General features: G+C 34.0%; 1 protein-coding gene across 14 annotated transcripts in view; it reads right to left on the reverse strand.

The window, feature by feature from the left end:
* The window catches only part of LOC145726911 (uncharacterized), a 43,051-nt gene that overhangs the window by 25,921 nt on the left and 320 nt on the right, over window positions 1-16,810 (reverse strand). For 11 of the 14 annotated variants that reach the window (XM_081976202.1, XM_081976209.1, XM_081976197.1 and 8 more), the window contains exons 2-7: window positions 15,883-16,324; window positions 12,818-13,090; window positions 11,451-11,721; window positions 11,268-11,394; window positions 11,035-11,210; window positions 183-403 (exon numbers count right to left, since the gene is read on the reverse strand). In XM_081976202.1, the coding sequence (XP_081832328.1) occupies window positions 183-403; window positions 11,035-11,210; window positions 11,268-11,394; window positions 11,451-11,721; window positions 12,818-13,090 (1,068 nt within the window). In that variant the 5' untranslated portion in view covers window positions 15,883-16,324. Of the gene's footprint in view, window positions 1-182; window positions 404-3,149; window positions 3,373-6,293; window positions 6,376-11,034; window positions 11,211-11,267; window positions 11,395-11,450; window positions 11,722-12,817; window positions 13,091-15,882; window positions 16,325-16,395; window positions 16,537-16,810 lie in introns of those variants that run through there. The other 3 variants (XM_081976195.1, XM_081976207.1, XM_081976206.1) reach the window with 3 other exon arrangements.

A 16,810-nucleotide genomic window follows, 5' to 3' on the forward strand; every position in this document is an offset into this window, starting at 1 on the left:
CCAAGATAGGTTAAGCTTTCTGATGATGATCATGATGATAACTACTATGCCAATTAGAACCCCCGCAAGATAAGAATCATACGAATGTGACTAACCCACTTAAAATAGGCTGTGCATAGAACTAACATGCAGCGGTGCGAAGGTGATATTATTTACAGAGCAATTCTTTTATTTTTCTATACCTTGTATTCAAATTCTTCTTCTTCGTTTTCCTTCGGTTGTGTCGCGTCTGCCACGGCCTTTTCTTCAGTTTTTTGCGCACCTTCGCTTTCCTTAACTTTAGCGGCAGACTGTACCTGGTTCTTTTGAACAACCTCAATGGCCATATCCAAGACGTACTCCAGAACGGACTCGACGACGCTAAGTACGTCAGAGTCAGACTCCTCCGTAGTTGGCGTCGCACCTAAACATAAATGTAAAAAAAAAACTCAAAAGCACTACTCGTAAACGTACTAACTGGGTGGGAATTCATGCTGACAAGTTGACGCGTTATAGTAAACCCGCACGCTCGTACGCACCTAACATTCATAACAATAATAAAAATACTAAAAAAAACTTTAATTGCACCTTCAATAACATTGTTTCGGTAGATTATCTGGCGTCTCATTGACAGATGATAAGTTATCAGTGCGTATACAAGATTTTCGTGTGAAGGACGCAGTTTGGAGGAAGCTTTGAGTGAAAGTTCATAAATGAGTATGATGATCAGACCGAAAAGAATTTACGTAGCTTTGGTGACCAAATATAAACCTGAAATTTACATTTAGGAAGTTGACCAGATATTTGAATCTATTTTTTGCTTAAATTCCAAGTTTGTGGACTTCCAAGTACATTTCTCTACAGTCAAAACCATTTTCCACATAAATTTCTTATTTAAACACTGATTATACCTGCTTGCGTATTGTAAATAAATTGCGCAACCTCTATAAAGGTTTACAGGAGTATTATAAACAAATATGACAATATCAGTCATTGCACTATGTTCGATTTTACACAGCCAGTTTTGCAAAGTAGTGAAAATTCAAATAGTGCCAAAAGGTCACCTCATAAACCAACATTTGTCAAAATTTATAAATATTTATTTAGTCTATACAACTTAAGAAACATACTAATGAAGCTAGAAGAGTAGAAAACCATACTGGAAAATAGGACTTTCTTCATTACTTTCACGAGTTTTCTCTTCTTGTTTATATTAGTTTTTACAAATCTTCTCGCCATCTTTTTCTATGACAATTACTTCCTGAAATTCGTTTACCTTCTTATTTAATAGTAAGAACTTCAGTATTTTGATTCTCCTTTCTATACACACTTGTAATAATAACTGTTTTTTTCAAAACCCTTTCTCTATTTGTTTTCAACAACTACTTTTTTCAATAAAACATTTTAAGATTTTTGATGATTTTGATACCTTCTTATTCACTTTTCCTTTGGCCTTTTCCAGTCCAAGAGTGTCAACCTCTTCAAACTTGTCTTAACAATTCTAGTTGAAATAAACTCAAAACTTTAGATAAAACTAAAAAGATAATAATTTCTATATCTAAACCAATACGAAATACAAAATTCTGGCAGAGCAAAAAGATAGTTGACCTCCATTATTATAACAGGTACGGCGCAAAGCTCTCAAAACAAATTTTTAGACTCATTATTCAATTTAGACTATTTCAGTTCAAGTACTTTTTACATTTGCAATTGGTGAGACGCCGTTGTAAACTAATTTAGAGTGTAATTTATGTAGAGAAATATGAAGCTACACTTAACCATATTTATTATACTAACGTAAGCTCTTACGCACATAATCTTTGTTATAAGCAACAGGAATTTATATGGCAAAAGTAGATAATTCTCTGTAGACACAATCACAGTTGAATTTCTTGCAATTATCCATAATATCATAACTAAAAAAGTAGCAAAATACATACAGAAATAGAGTAAAACAAACATAATGTAAATACTTCTACCAAAGAGAAGCAGTTGGAAATAAGGAATGTTGTTTCTTGAATTATTATAAACTACTGTTAATTAATTTATTGTAATAATTTTAAAAATTAGTAAAAGCTAAATTAAGAATGAGCTAAAGCTAAATTATAAGTGAGACAAACAAACAATTATAGAAAAATCGCATATTTCTATAATAAATTGCCACACTGGACGCCTAAGGATTATAAGTTCTTTTAAACTACTAAAATTATTTTAGGAATCCAAATACTAAATACTTTTACTGCAACTACTCAATAGCAGTTTAATAAAAGTATTTGTAGGTACAAGTACAGCCCAGTTCTAGGCTTGGGCTGAAATTGGTGGAATATTTCTCCCACAGTTTTCTCTTAATTTTATTACAACTTTTAGTAGTTTCTAGTTTTCGAGATAATTTAGGTCTGTACAAATTAACATTGTGACAGAAAACTATGACGACCTGGAAATATATTAAAACTCACCAAACTCTGAATCGTTCGATCATCCTCAGTTCAAGAATATCAGTAGACGCATTATTATACAGTCAATTTTATATAATTACAATCAATCTACAGACCATAGAGAGCGACTTGAAAATTGAATTTTGATCTATTATTAGTTTTTAAAATTTCCTTGATCTGTATTAAACCAATTCTATAAACATGACATACTCATATCGTTATACTAAGTAAATATGCATGTAAATAGTCGATTTACTTTGCCATATAAGAATGAACAGATTACGAAGGCGATAATCGTTTAATTTCAAAACAAATATAAGATGCGAGTTTTGAGATTTCCGCGCAAGTAGCGGTACGGAAAAAGCTCGCTTGCAAATAAGAAAACAATTTAAATTTTATCTGACTCATAAACAAACACCTCCTTTCAATAACTTTAACAAAGAGGAAATTATCAGGCGAATTTCCGCTGATTCGACTTAAAAAATCGGTTTCTGTGCAACATGTCTGAGAAAATTGTTCCATGCAATTACTGTTTATTACATTGCTGACCAATTAATTTTTAGGAAAAGTTTATTACTTATTGTAATCAAATCTCAACAGTTTACTTAGTTATTATCTTTCCAGTAAATACCTTTTATAACTACTATTTTTCGGTGGGTGGCATTAAACTTACTAGTAGACATGCAATTAAAATTTGGTGTTTTTCTAGTAATAAACTAAATCCATAAACATTACCCTTATGAAAACGTATCCATCTTCTAGTCCCTCTACAAATTTTAACACTAAACCATTACAATCCAAAACACCTCGCGACTAAATTTAGCACTAGGTCCTAAGGGGCTAATAGAATAATGTGTTGTCCAAGAGCACGACCCAACTTAGTAAATAAACATCTTAGTAATTTGATAATGAGCCAGCCGTTTTTGATTAACGTTTGTTGACAACAACCGAATTTGAATTTGATGTTTGTCACCGGACAATTGCAGCGGTTTGAGCCCGCCGATTGCACCGGTGCACATTTGTTTCTGTTCGCTAAATTTGCAAACGCTTGAATCAACTCAATCGCTTCACATTATTATTATTGTTGTTAATTTTTTTTTATTTATACAGAAGTGTGGGGCGACGATAATTATTCAATTTGTCGGTGGCCGAGAGAAAAATCCTTTTACTTTCAAATAGTTTAATAAGGGTCTAGTTGACCTCTTCGACGAGATGCGCAATATTTACTAACCGTAAAAATGCTTTACATTTAGCTGCAATAATAAAAGGTTTTTTTGCATATAAATTATTCGTTTGCTAAGTTTGTAACATGAGAATATTTGTTTAAAACAACCTTCAAAGAGAAATTGTGTAAATTACTTAGTGCCAATTAAGGTGACTAGTGTATAGAGTTAAAATCTTGATACAATCTGAATTCTACATACAGGTACATCATTGTATCAGGAATACAAAATACTGTATTATGTCTGTAGTCAAAAACCCGCCAATTAATAAAAATTATTAGTGTTTTACCAAAGCTACTTTTTACGAGTGTCTGTTAGTTTTACCACAATGTCCACATCTGCAGATAAACAAATTTTTGGACAATATTAACAGAAAAATTTAATTAAATACATGTATAGTCTAGTATAGTGAATCAGCAGCAAAAAACGTATGTCGGTGATTAAATGTGATATTAATTAATTGCCAAAATGATTATAGTTTTAGGTTATAACTTAAGGCAGAGCTCTGGAACTTTTCAGAATGTTCTCAGTAGCATTTAGAGATCTTTGGCACATTCAAAACGATTTTAGAGGCCTCTGATAATTTAAAACAAGTCTGGGAAGGTTTAACACTTGTATAGAGGGCTTTGGCACTTTCTAGAAGGTTCTAAATGACATTTAGAGGTCTATGGAAGTTTCAAACTGGTCTTAGAGGACTCTGGCAATTTAAAAGAGTTCTGAAAAAGTTAAAGACAGTTGTAGAGGGCTCTGGAACTTTTCAAAAGGTTCTTAATAGGATTTAGAGTTCTATGGAACGTTCAAAACGATTTTAGAGGCCTCTGATAATTTAAAAAGTCTGGGAAGATTTAAGACACTTGTATAGAGGGGGCTCTGGCACTTTTTAGAATGTTCTCAGTAGCATTTAGAGGACTCTGGCAATTTAAAAGAGTCCTGAAAAAATTAAAGACAATTGTAGAGGGCTCTGGAACTTTTCAGAAGGTTCTTAATAGGATTTAGAGGTCTATGGAACGTTCAAAATGGTCCTAGAGTCCTCTGGCGACTTAAAAGAAGTCTAGGAAGGTTTAAGACAGTCCTAGAGAGCTCTGGCACTTTTTAGAAGACTCTCAATCGCATTTAGAAGTCTATGATACTTTCAAAATAGTCGTAGAGGCCCCTGGCAATTCAAAAGAAGTCTAGGAAGGTTTAAGACAGTCCTAGAGAGCTCTGGCACCTTTTAGAAGGCACTCAATAGCATTTAGAAGTCTATGAAACTTTCAAAATAGTCCTAGAGGCCTCTGGCATTTTAAAAGGGTTCTGGAAAAGTTTAAGACTTAACTCTGAAAAGTTTAAGTTTTAGAGGGCTCTGGAACTTTTCAAAATGTTCTAATCTCTTTTTTAACTACAACCAGTTTTTTATCTCTTGTTCTCTCAGGTGGTCTTTGATAAATTAGCAGTAGAAAACACACTTAAATACTCGTTTAAAGAGAATTTTGCATGTGGGATAGTAACAATATAGTGCTAAAAATTAAGATATGTATTTTTTGTGAATTAAGTCAGATTATTGGTGGAAAGTCTGACATTGAGGATTATCCAATGAATTGTGAATATCAGCTCACAGTAGAATAAAGAAATCAATGAAAGTGAAAATTTTCTCAATCTATCAGGATACGAAGAGCATAACAGAGATATTGCATACACAGGTATTGAGTATTCAAAGGAATCCATACATACTCATAAAAATGAGACAACACGGCAACAAGTCCACAGGTGCAGTATTTTTTACTGTAAATTACATACATGCTGCTTTTTCTTGACCAACCACAAACTACGAATTTGTGGACTTACCATCAGTCTGCCAGAGCGGATGTAAAGTAATGTAAAAAACTAATTCCATTTATCAATTATGTGGATGGCAAATAGAATACTTTTTAAAATAATCAATAAACATGAGAGACAAAATGAGTCAATTAAATATAATTATATAGATGATTTGACGCATTATTTACTTTAAATTTGGTAAGTCTAAGAAACTGCTTGCTTGTATTCAAATATCCCAAAAACAACATTGAGAGTGTTATCTGATATTTGGGAAAACTCATTAGTAGTTGGAGTATTTTAAAATTTAAATATCATCTAACTTCAGAAAACTAAGATGTTTGGTTAAATTTCAACCCTTTTAATAACACAACCTTCCAAATATTGAAAAATCCAATGCCACAAATTTCGTGTAGATGGCACAACGCTGAAATCATTCCTACTTAGACACACACAATGACTGTCTTGTTTGCTGTATATTCTTTGCAGACAAAAAATGTATAATTGTACGAACTCTGTTCAGCTTTGATTTCCAATGGTTCCTTTCTTAAAAACCTGAATTTTGAATGACGTCCAAAAAATGAAAAAAGAACTCCGACTTCTGTTCACAAGGAATTAGACAAGTTGCATGCCCTTCAAAAATAAATCATTTTGATGAAAATACCATTATATTTTTCTTAAGCTCCTTAAAATAAAACACATGCTATGAAAATCATGTAATCCATGGACAACTCTGTCGTTTCCAAGAAATTAAGAGTAAATTCATTGAGAGATTAAAATACCGGTAATAATTTTAAAAGTTAATTATAGATTGATACTACGTATTTCTCATTTGAAGACATTTAAAAAAATACTACTGTACCTTAAGTGTTCATCACTTCAAATTGTAGTAAGATAACCAGTTAAATGTCAACTATAAAAACTAGGATCAACCCGGTATAAACACAACAATGACACCACAACCAAATCTAAAGACCAGGTTATCCACAAACAGATAATAGACGATAACAGAGTTGTCTTATCGTAAAAAAAACGTAATTTTAAAGAAAAATATCGTTTCTACTAATTAGATATTTCTATGAAATCAATTATCGTTTACAAACTGTAAAACATAATGGTATGAGAGAGTTTTAAATTAACAGCGTTTGCTAAAAAGTGTCTCATCACTCATGCATTTTAATGATCAAAAGAACGAAATCTGCACAAACCTCATGTTGCCACAAATATTAAAGGTAAGTAAGTTCTTTTTGCATTACTTTTTACATTTTGCATAATGTTTGCTTTGCTAGAAAGCATCTTAATGACGATATTGATAAAAATTAAGATAATGATTACTGAAGCAACAAATGTAATTAATACAGTAGAATTTCTGGAGGTAATATGCGCGTTTGGTATGAAGAAAAAAGACAGAAAAGACTTGTAGTGTAGGAGACGTTAAACTATAATTCTAATAAGAATAAATCGATTTTGTCAGATAATATAACCAAAATTAACAAAACAGTCGTTAACACTTTTAGTTTTTATTCTAACTCGACCACTTCTTATAACCTTTAAATTCGAATATTAAAAAGACAAAGAAATAAAACCCCCGCACCGACCACTAATGTTGTTAATTTCGTGTAAACAATGTGGACACAATAGTATTAGCGTTTTAAGATAAGAAATGCGTCCTCTGGTGGTCAATTTTGAAAAAAGTTTCGGGCATCCTAGCCGCCATTTCTCCGTTTGTTTACATTGATTTTGATTAGGTTAGGTTAAAAAACGGTACCGCAAACAATGCCAACAATGTTAGGTTAGAAACAGGTTGCCCGATTTTAGTTTTAAATGGCGCGGGCGGTGCGATCTTAAGTTGTAACACCAATATACTTAAAAATAAAACTGTCTTTAAATAACATTGCTTGTCAGAGATATTGTTATTATGTCAACAATGCTCAGAGTCGAATAAGTCACCAAGGAAAGTTCCGATAACACGAACACGTTATTCCCTTTGTTTTGATCAGATGACTCAACTTGAAAAATTGACAAAGCTTTATCAACCTTTGGATTACCTACTTGCAACTTACTGTCAATAAAATTACTTCAATCTCTTACCTATGAGATTCTGATTCATGTCCTCGTTATCTGGTAGGTACTAGTGGTGGTTATACAGAAATTGTATCTGTGCATATAGTGCGTTCTAATTCAAACGAGCCATCCTAATTAAATCGAGAACTGTCATGTTTAAAAAAAATTCTGCTACTGAATGGTACAGTCCGATTTTCGAAAGTTGACCAACACGTGACAAAGGCAAATTTACGAATTCAGACACATACGTATTTGTGAGACTGGCAGCGAGCAGTATATAAAGGTATAGTCAAAACTTTACCCATTTGAGATGACGCCAACCAGATGAAAAAACACGCATGTCTTGAATTAGATCACAAATTGTAACCTACAAATGCTTTGAAAAAATGGGGCGTTCCGAAATGACTAATCTCGAATATCATTGATCAAGAAGTACGTTTACTTATCGTTCGTTCGCACTAAAGGAGCTTGGTAATTAACAACATTTTAACATTTTACCAAAATGACTGACTGGTTTTCCAGTTGGGGCTATAATTTTCTGCGGCTATTTTCATTTAAAACTAAAATTTTGCAAGGAAGAAATGACCCTGCTCGAAAAAATGACGTCATTTCAGAAAGGTAAAATTCCAACTATAGTATTATTTGCCAACCTGACAACTGACATTAGCATGAAATGAGAATGGCCGCATTCGTATGAATGCATTGAAATAAATCGATTACTGACTGAAAAAGCTTTACTTAAACGTCATTTGGCCCATCAAAATCCGATTTTTCGATTGCTAATCGATTTGTTCTTATGAATATGGCCATTGTGTAAGCTACTAAGTTTCTTTGGTCACGCGATAGTCAACTTTCGGGAATCAGACTGTATTTTAGTTTCCTACAAACTACTTGTGTCTTACTTTCTCAAAGATTACCGCATCAATTTCTTCGCATTAAAAATAAAGTATTTTGTTCAGTGTTTTTAAATATCTCATTCAGATTGACACTGACATTTAATTCTTGACTAACTAATCATAGTTCGGGTAAATTTATTGCCATTGCTCCGGCAATCCGGAATTTTAACAGTGTAATTACCTAGTCAATTAAATAATCGTATCTTCTAGGTAGATAGTAGTTGTTCAAATTGGTCATCATGACATTTTTGGCATAATCTCAGTCTTTTCATAAAATTAAAAATTTTAGATCGTAAAGTTTGTACCAAAGACCATATTTCGTAAGAATAATTAAATACAATTTCCTAAAGTTCTTCCAGTGTATGACTTCTGTTGAATACGCCGAACTTTTCAAATAATCCCAAATATAAAAATTACAAGTTAATTTAGATCGTAAGGTAATAGACAGGTAGAGACATACAGTGCGTTTTTTTTAACGCGCAACATAGGATTTCACGTGTTAAATTTTTAAGCCCATGTTAGACCATGTTATTTTGGAACTACAAGTATAAAACTTGACGGGTGGCTATTTCGTACCCCGAAGCTTAAGTAAGTTTACCAATTCGGCCTAAAAAGTGTTAAAAAGTGCAAAAAATCATCTTTTTTCGAAAAGGTTTTATCGTTTCATACTCCCTGTATGCATTGTTGTTCTTTGTTGTTTTTGATACTGGCACGGCAGGTAGCAGGTAAAATTTGGCGTAGAAAGTTAAAACAGGGTGATCATTAACTTTATATCAAGAAAGTTAAGAACAAAAGAAGTATTTTTATAAGTGAATGGTTCAAAGTGACCTCCGTTTGAAGCCAAACAGTATTCCAAACAATCATAAAATGCCCTTTTGACGTTCAAAAGATGTCGGGTCGTGATGCAGTCAAAATATGTCACTTTACCTGCTACCTGACCTGCCAGTATAAAAACAACAAGGAACAACAATGCATACAGGGAGTATGGAACGATAAAATCTTTTCGAAAAAAAATGATTTTTTTCCAGTTTTTAATCACTTTTTAGACCAAATTGGTAGACTTACTTAAGCTTCAGGGTACTAAAGACACACCCGTCAAGTTATAGACTTGCAGTTCCAAAATAAAATGGTCTAACATGGGCTTAAAAATTTAACACGTAAAATCCTATGTTGCGCGTTAAAAAAAACGCACTGTATAAATATTCTAATATTCTTTTTTTTAATTGAATAATGTTTGAATAATTATTATGACTATTTTATGTGTAACACAAGAAGAAACAAGAAATCAACAAATAAACTTACTTAGTTTAAAAACTGACAGCCGCTATAAAAAATGTTGGTTTGTCAGTAGCATTTAGAGATATCTGGCAGATTTAAAATGGTCCTAGAGGCGTTAAGAAACTTTTCAGAAAGTGTTCAGTAGCATTTAGAGGCAACGGGCATTTTCTTAATGGACCAAGAACTGACATTTTTTAGCTTTTGACATTTTAAATCAATTCTTGGAAGGTTTAAGACACTTGTAGAAGCCTCTGCCAATTTCTAGAAGGTTGGCAGTATTATTTAGAAAGCTCTAGCACTTCCAAAATGGCTCTACAAGCATCTGACAATTTAAAACAATTCTTGGAACGTTTAAGACACTTGCAGAGACTTTTGGCACTTGTCAGTAGCACTTAAAGGCATCTCTGGCAGATTCAAAATGGCTTTAGAGGACTCTGACAATTTGAAACAATTCTGGGAAAGTTTAAGACAGTGAGTAAAGTAACTAGACTGACTAGTAAGACAAGAGGGCTGTGAAACTTTTAAGAAAGTTCTCAGTAGGGTTTAGAGGACTTTCAAAACGGTTCTAGAAGACTCTGACAATTTAAAACAACTCTGGGAAGGTTTGACACTTATAGAAGCTTCTGGTACCTTTTAGAAGCTTTTCAGTAGCCTTTAGAGGTATCTGGCACTTTCAAAACGGACCTAGAAGTTTCTGGTAATTTAAATCAATTTTTGGAACGTCATCAAAAATCTTTCGGGAGGAAATAAAATGGGGGAAGCGTTATCAGAATTTAAGTTTGTTTTTTGTTATGAATTTAGTTAGGATAAAATAATTAAGTCGTTTGTAACGTTGGGGTTCTTATGAGAGTGATTTCGCTAACCGAGTTATTAGGCACTCCAATGAAATGTCAAAAACAGCTGATAGAAACTTTTGAAAGGGCACACACACTTTCTTATGAATTTGGCCGTTTTTGACATTTCACCGGAGTGCCTAATACTGTAATTTATTCACTGTTCTTTCACCTGTTCAGTTTGTAAGGTAGTCTTTAGGGCTACTGATGTGCAAACGCTCTGTGCCAGCAGCCAGTTTGATAAAAATTAGTTCTTAGTACTTAAAACACTCTGCATAATAGTTATAGTACTTTAAAGTTAAAGTTTTTACCGTCAGAAAAAAGCTAATAAATCAAACCGCATCAAAATCCATTGTTTCGTTGTGAAATAGCGAGTTTATAAAAATTATCATACAAGTTTAAGCTGTGTTAATTTGAATAACTTCGTATTTATAAGTAAATAATGTAACACACTATAATAATACGTACGAGCGCTGCGTTGGTTTAATTCATATTTCTAATAATAATTATTATAGTAACTGTGAATGCTCACCTTTGTTAGGATCATCATCATCAAAAAGCTGCACATTACAAAATCTTTTCCTGAACGGAGCCAAATTTTCAATTATATTATCGTAGGGAATACTGCTGCAACTATGCGTCCTACTTTTCTTTTCCGCTTGAGATTCCAATTGATTTTCGTCCCCTTTCAATTTCATAAACGTATACCTAACAAATTGGTACACACTGAGCAATTTAGACACAGTAAAAAACGCGTGTAAATACCTATTTAAACTTGTGGTGGTGGTAACAATTTTGGTAGTTTCAGTGTCAGTTTTCACAGTCCTTACAGTGGTAGTATTTTCCCTTGGAGGAGTTTTTTGGCATTTGTCCAAGCTCTCAGTTGGCGAGGCTTCAATAGAATCCGGTTAAGTTTCACTCACTAACCGTTCACATTCCCTAACCTACCTCTCACTTTCTTACCCTTCTTCTTACTGCTGGACGTTTTGCCTTTAACTTTGACCTTTTGCGATCGTTGGGGCGTCTTGAAAACGTCCTCGTCTGCTTGTACTTCCGATTCATTGGCTCTGTTAGCGTCATTGTCCGAATCCAGAGTATGGTATCCTTTGGTGAGTTTGGTGGCATCTTGGGGCGATGCGGCCTGGTCTATGTACTCGATGTTATCAATTTTGTCGAAAGCGTTAGATTGAATGTCGTTTTGGTAACTCGTCGATTTCGGCTGTAGGACGTCGATAATACTATTAAATGTCCTAGTTAAAATTCAAAAGTAATATGCTATGGCTTTTCTGATTAGTCCGTATTTGCCATTAAGATTGTATGCATATCTAACATTATGTGTTATGATAGTTAATAAGCTGATGAGGCAAACCCCTATTACATTGATTGATACTACACAGTTTAAACAAAGAAGTACTAAAGCGTAAATTTTTATCAAATATATCGATATTTCTTCAGAGGAGAAGTTTATAGCAAAATTAGAAATGAAACATTCTCAGAATTTTACTTGGACTATTTGAAAATTCTAAATTAGATGTGTTTCTTGGAGAAACCACACTGTAAGTAGTCCCTTTACAGCTCCATGGAGCCAAATTTGACTCTACATTATGTGACAGCAATCATAATTCTCAAAACCCATTGACCAATGACCTGAAACCCCTGAATTTTAAAAATTACACTGAAAGAGCCAAATTTTACAGTTTGGACGTTAAGGACCAGATTGATACTTTGCTTGCGTCCCGTGACAGCTGTCACAAGTGTCAAAACATCATCTCAGTTGCGACGTTTTTGATAGCTGTCAGGTGACGTAAAAAACATATCGAACTGTCACTAGCCTCCCTGCTCAATGAGTTTTAATAGTTATAGCAAGTGTCACCTGACTATAAGCCACAAGGTGATCACCAACTGTCAAATTTAACGTCACAACTGTCAAGTTTAACTCAAGTTACGAGTAACCATTTGCGGCATGATTCATCAAAGAAATGCGACTATTTAATATTTTACAGTTTTCCGTAAATTCTTTGTAAAGAAAAGTACTTTTGAGCATCTTTAAGGAAAATGCCTAAAAACGTTCAAAGGTACAGATATAAACAACACGTTGTTATGTTAAAAACCAACCAAAAAAAAATTATTGCTTAATTAGCAACAGTTTTCTTTTGTTAAACACTTCTTTCCCCCTGCACAGCAATTTTTGCTCACATGATTTATCTTCCAATTGGTAAAAAATCCTGTTTCAATAATTCAAAAATTTAGTCTTTGTCACGACCCTTGGCGTTGATTCCAGTTTTGTTTTGTAATAATTATAAACAAAATCTTACCCGTTCATCTTTGGAAACTTTTGAAGGGGGAGCGACGGCCGTTTGTACCAAAGCGGCCTCCTCCCCCACCTCTACCGAGGCAATCGATGTCGCTCTTCTCTGCTTGGTGAGGTCGCCCTTCTTACCGCCGCTCGATGTCAAAGACCGAGTCCAAGATAACGGCCCCTTTACACGGGACCCACCCGATGATCCTGAACCGCCCCCGCCTGTTGTCGAGTCGATTGAAGAGGCCTTGCTGCGCGGAATGGTTGCAAACGTCGTCCTGTTGAACATCTTTAGTGAAAATCCACCCTTAAATCATCTTGTTTTGTGTCAAATAAACCATTTAAAAATACCATCTAATCTTGAAACTTTTAAGTAAAACAATGATGTTTATTCTCTGTTTAATTTCGCTTAAAGCTGACTGAACGTAATCTGATTAAAGGCGGCACTTTTATTGTCAGCAAAAAAGTGAAGTAAGCGAAGAGATCAGTCTTTATATGCAGTATCTAAATCAAAACTAAAAAGCAGATAACAGCTAATTAAATATTTTAAAGTAGTGTAAATTCAAGTGCAAGCAATTAAACAAAGTTTGTTCTAACCAAAGTTAACAAGACCGTAATCATGACTTAATTGCATATTAATTAGTTCTATTTGCATTAGTCATATAACTTTCTAGTAATTTAGTATTATAGTATTTCTGACATCCATCTTGGAACCTCCCCAATCGATATGGCAGCAAGATTAAGTCAGTGCAGTGTAAATAGAAAACAAATCTAATAACTTAGGACAGTTTTACACTATGAACAAATTTTCAGAATACATAAAGGGTGTTGCTTAATAACAGGATCTAACTTTAAACTAGCAATAACTGAACCAGATTTAAATATAAATATAAATAAAAGAGACAATAGTTAGTAGACATTAAAGACCTACTAAAGAACCAAGAACAAAAGATAGATTGTGTGATTAATGAACTTAAAAGCGAAATGGAAACCCGGTTAGAAACCTTAGAAGAAAAAGTCGACAAGAGAATAGGCGGAGTCGAGGAAACTGTGGAGAACTTACAGAAGGAAGTTAACATACTGCAAGAAAAGTCCTTAAAGCCAACCTTAGTCGCCAGTACTAAAGCCTGCCCAAATATCAAACCTCAAGTTTTTGAAGGCAAGACCTCGTGGCAGGTTAACAAAAAACAGTTTGAGGCTGCTGCAGAGGTAAAAAGTTGGACATCAAGTGACAAAGCCACTGCCTTGGTTTTGTTTGGTTTGGTTTATCTGGCTTACCCAACTGCCTCACAAGACATTAGGGAGCGTATGGCGGTCCGTGTCTTTGTAAGGGGCCTGAAGGATTGTGATACAGAGCAAGCATTACGACTAGCCAGATGCCAAACCCTACATGATGCCCTCGCCTACGCCTTGGAGTTAAGCGTGTCTCGTGAAACAAGTGTCACGAGGAGGAATGATGGGAAAAGAGAAGGCAAAACTATCAAAATTACCAAAGGAAGCCGTCTGCACCATTCTTTCCATGTTGAATCAGCGGTGAAAAAGGACATTATCAACATCAGTGCTCCAAACCAAAAAGGAATGGTAAATTATGGAAGAGAAAGCTTAGCCAATGTTCATCAGAAGCAAAAGCTGACTGAAAATCATCATTGTACTGATGGGTCTGGATCTTATGAAGCAACATAAATTCCATTTGGATTTGGAAAATAGCGTAATCAAGACTAATAAAGACAAGTTTAGTGTGAAGCCGAACAGACAATAAGAAAGGTTACATTGCAAGGACATGACTTGCCCAGAGCCTTGGAGGCAAGACCTTGTCAGGAAGGCTGCAAGCGCCTTAAAATGGCCGAAACTGAAGCGCCGTGCAGAAGAGTGGTTTTAAAAAGTGAAGTAGTCCAGACAGAAAATATTGGATCATCATCGTCAAGACATCGACTTAGGAGTTCCTGTTGAAAAGACCCCTGAACAAGTTTGGAAGAAGTCGTTGACAATGCAGATGTTATAGAATCAGTAGCAGCGGAATCCAAACTGGTAACCTGGGCTGGCTACTCCTCTTTGGAAGAAAGGAAAATTGACCAAGTTACAGAAGACCAGGGGCACGTTGAGAAGCGAATAAGAAACGGCGGCCACGAAATACAGCAAGGTCCACCAGGAGTAAGAATAAAAGGAAGCCTATATAAACAACTGGGTTATGCCCGGTTTTTTATATCTCCAAATTAACAATTAAACTAAATTTGCATTAAAGTTGCAGCAGTTGTCAGTGTTTGTAAACAAACAAAATATAGGGAGCAAGTAAAGAGTAACAAGTGGTGTTTTGTGTGGAAAAACGGTACAATAGATTATAGATTATAACCATCATACTTAAACAACTGCATTTATGGTAAGTCACAACAAATAATGAGATCATGACTTACAGAGTTTAAATATCACTAGTTACTCTAACAGAAAACATGATTAATTGTAAATTGGTACTAATGTGAGTTTAGAGAAGTCAAGGTGTGCAACCAAAATATTGTTTTTTTTTATATTAAAAGAGATATCAGTTAACATTGCCAAGACATTAACAGTGTTAAAACTAACTACATCATAAAGAGATCTATTGATGTTTCAGGGTCTTATTAATTATATTAGTAAAGACAAATTTAAGCTTTTAATTAAGTTTTTAGAGCAATTTATTTTCTCTATTGTGATTAAATGATCAGCTAAAAATAAATCCATATCCATGATTACTTTTTTTACCTTAATAAAAATCACTATAATATAATAAAGAAAATTTTCTTCTAATAAAAAATGGAACTAATTAGTTGACAAAATATGTATACAGTTTTTCCTCTGATTCTTAGCTTTGAGGAACTGAAAATTATTCTTGAAAATTTCTATGTGAGGCAAAATGGAAACTTGGGCTTCTTTTTATTAACTAACCTTCTTTGACTTTATTAAGAAAGCTAGCTCTCAGAAATTTAGAGAGATAACCAGGTTTGTTGACCAATATTACCTTGTAATGGATGTTAAATAAGATTAGATGGTATTTATCAAACAATAACCAGGATATAGGTACTATCAATATGGATAACAAATACTCACGATCCTTGATGAAGCTTGGGGCAGGTCTGTCCCGTGGTTTCCTTTTCAGGATGACAGGCCTTGCACCAGGGCGCCTTCAATAAGCGTCTAAAGTTTTTGCGTTCTGGACTAGCATTATAGCAATGCAGAGACAATGATGATTTCGAATCAATGTCCAGTATGAATAATTTAAAGTAATTTTTGCTAAAAGTCTTGTCTTTTTTTTTAAATATCAGTTACAACCTAATTTTAATTGACTAAATTGATTATTCTATGTATTAGCTTATAAACTAAATGAGCACCAATTATTTAACTAGAATTTTATGACTAAGAGTTTCTGGCTAGCTTTTTACAGTCTTATATGCTTTCTAGGTGTGTTAAAGGGTTATACTAAAATGGTATTTCTATCACAATTTGACTGGACTCGCTGTCGGCTTTAATCTCAATAGAGTTGCAAGGAATCCTGAAAATAACATTATGGTCAATGACACCTACTAAGTTTAGATGTGGATGTAGAAAAAGTTTTTGCCATACTGAAGTTCCAACAGTTATGTGTGATAAAAGGGTTACTTCTAGTATTCCAGCAGATCCAAAACAAGTAGTAGGTCAGTGTTATGATGTGACTCATGAGGTTTGAAAACAATGCCAGTGCAACCATGTCTTCAATATGAAACACTTATTTCTATTCTATTGTATATTTATAACACAGCGTCTTGTTAATTATGCTTTAAGCCCGAACCACTTTACAGTCTCTTTAAAGGTTTTATAAGTACAAAACTAACTTTTTCTTCAAATGTTTTTTTTTTAAATAACCTGCCATTGACATTGGATCTTGATTAATTAATAAACATCCATTTGTGGATAAAAAATCGAGACTACTCCAACAAAAAGCAAGCAGGCAGATACTTTGGGCATAAGACTTGTAGTAAATATTGATCTAAAGGACCGG

The sequence above is a fragment of the Ips typographus genome, linkage group LG3 (genome assembly GCF_016097725.1).
Source record: "Ips typographus isolate SLU linkage group LG3, UJ_Ityp_2.0, whole genome shotgun sequence".
Taxonomy (NCBI): Eukaryota; Metazoa; Arthropoda; class Insecta; order Coleoptera; family Curculionidae; genus Ips; species Ips typographus.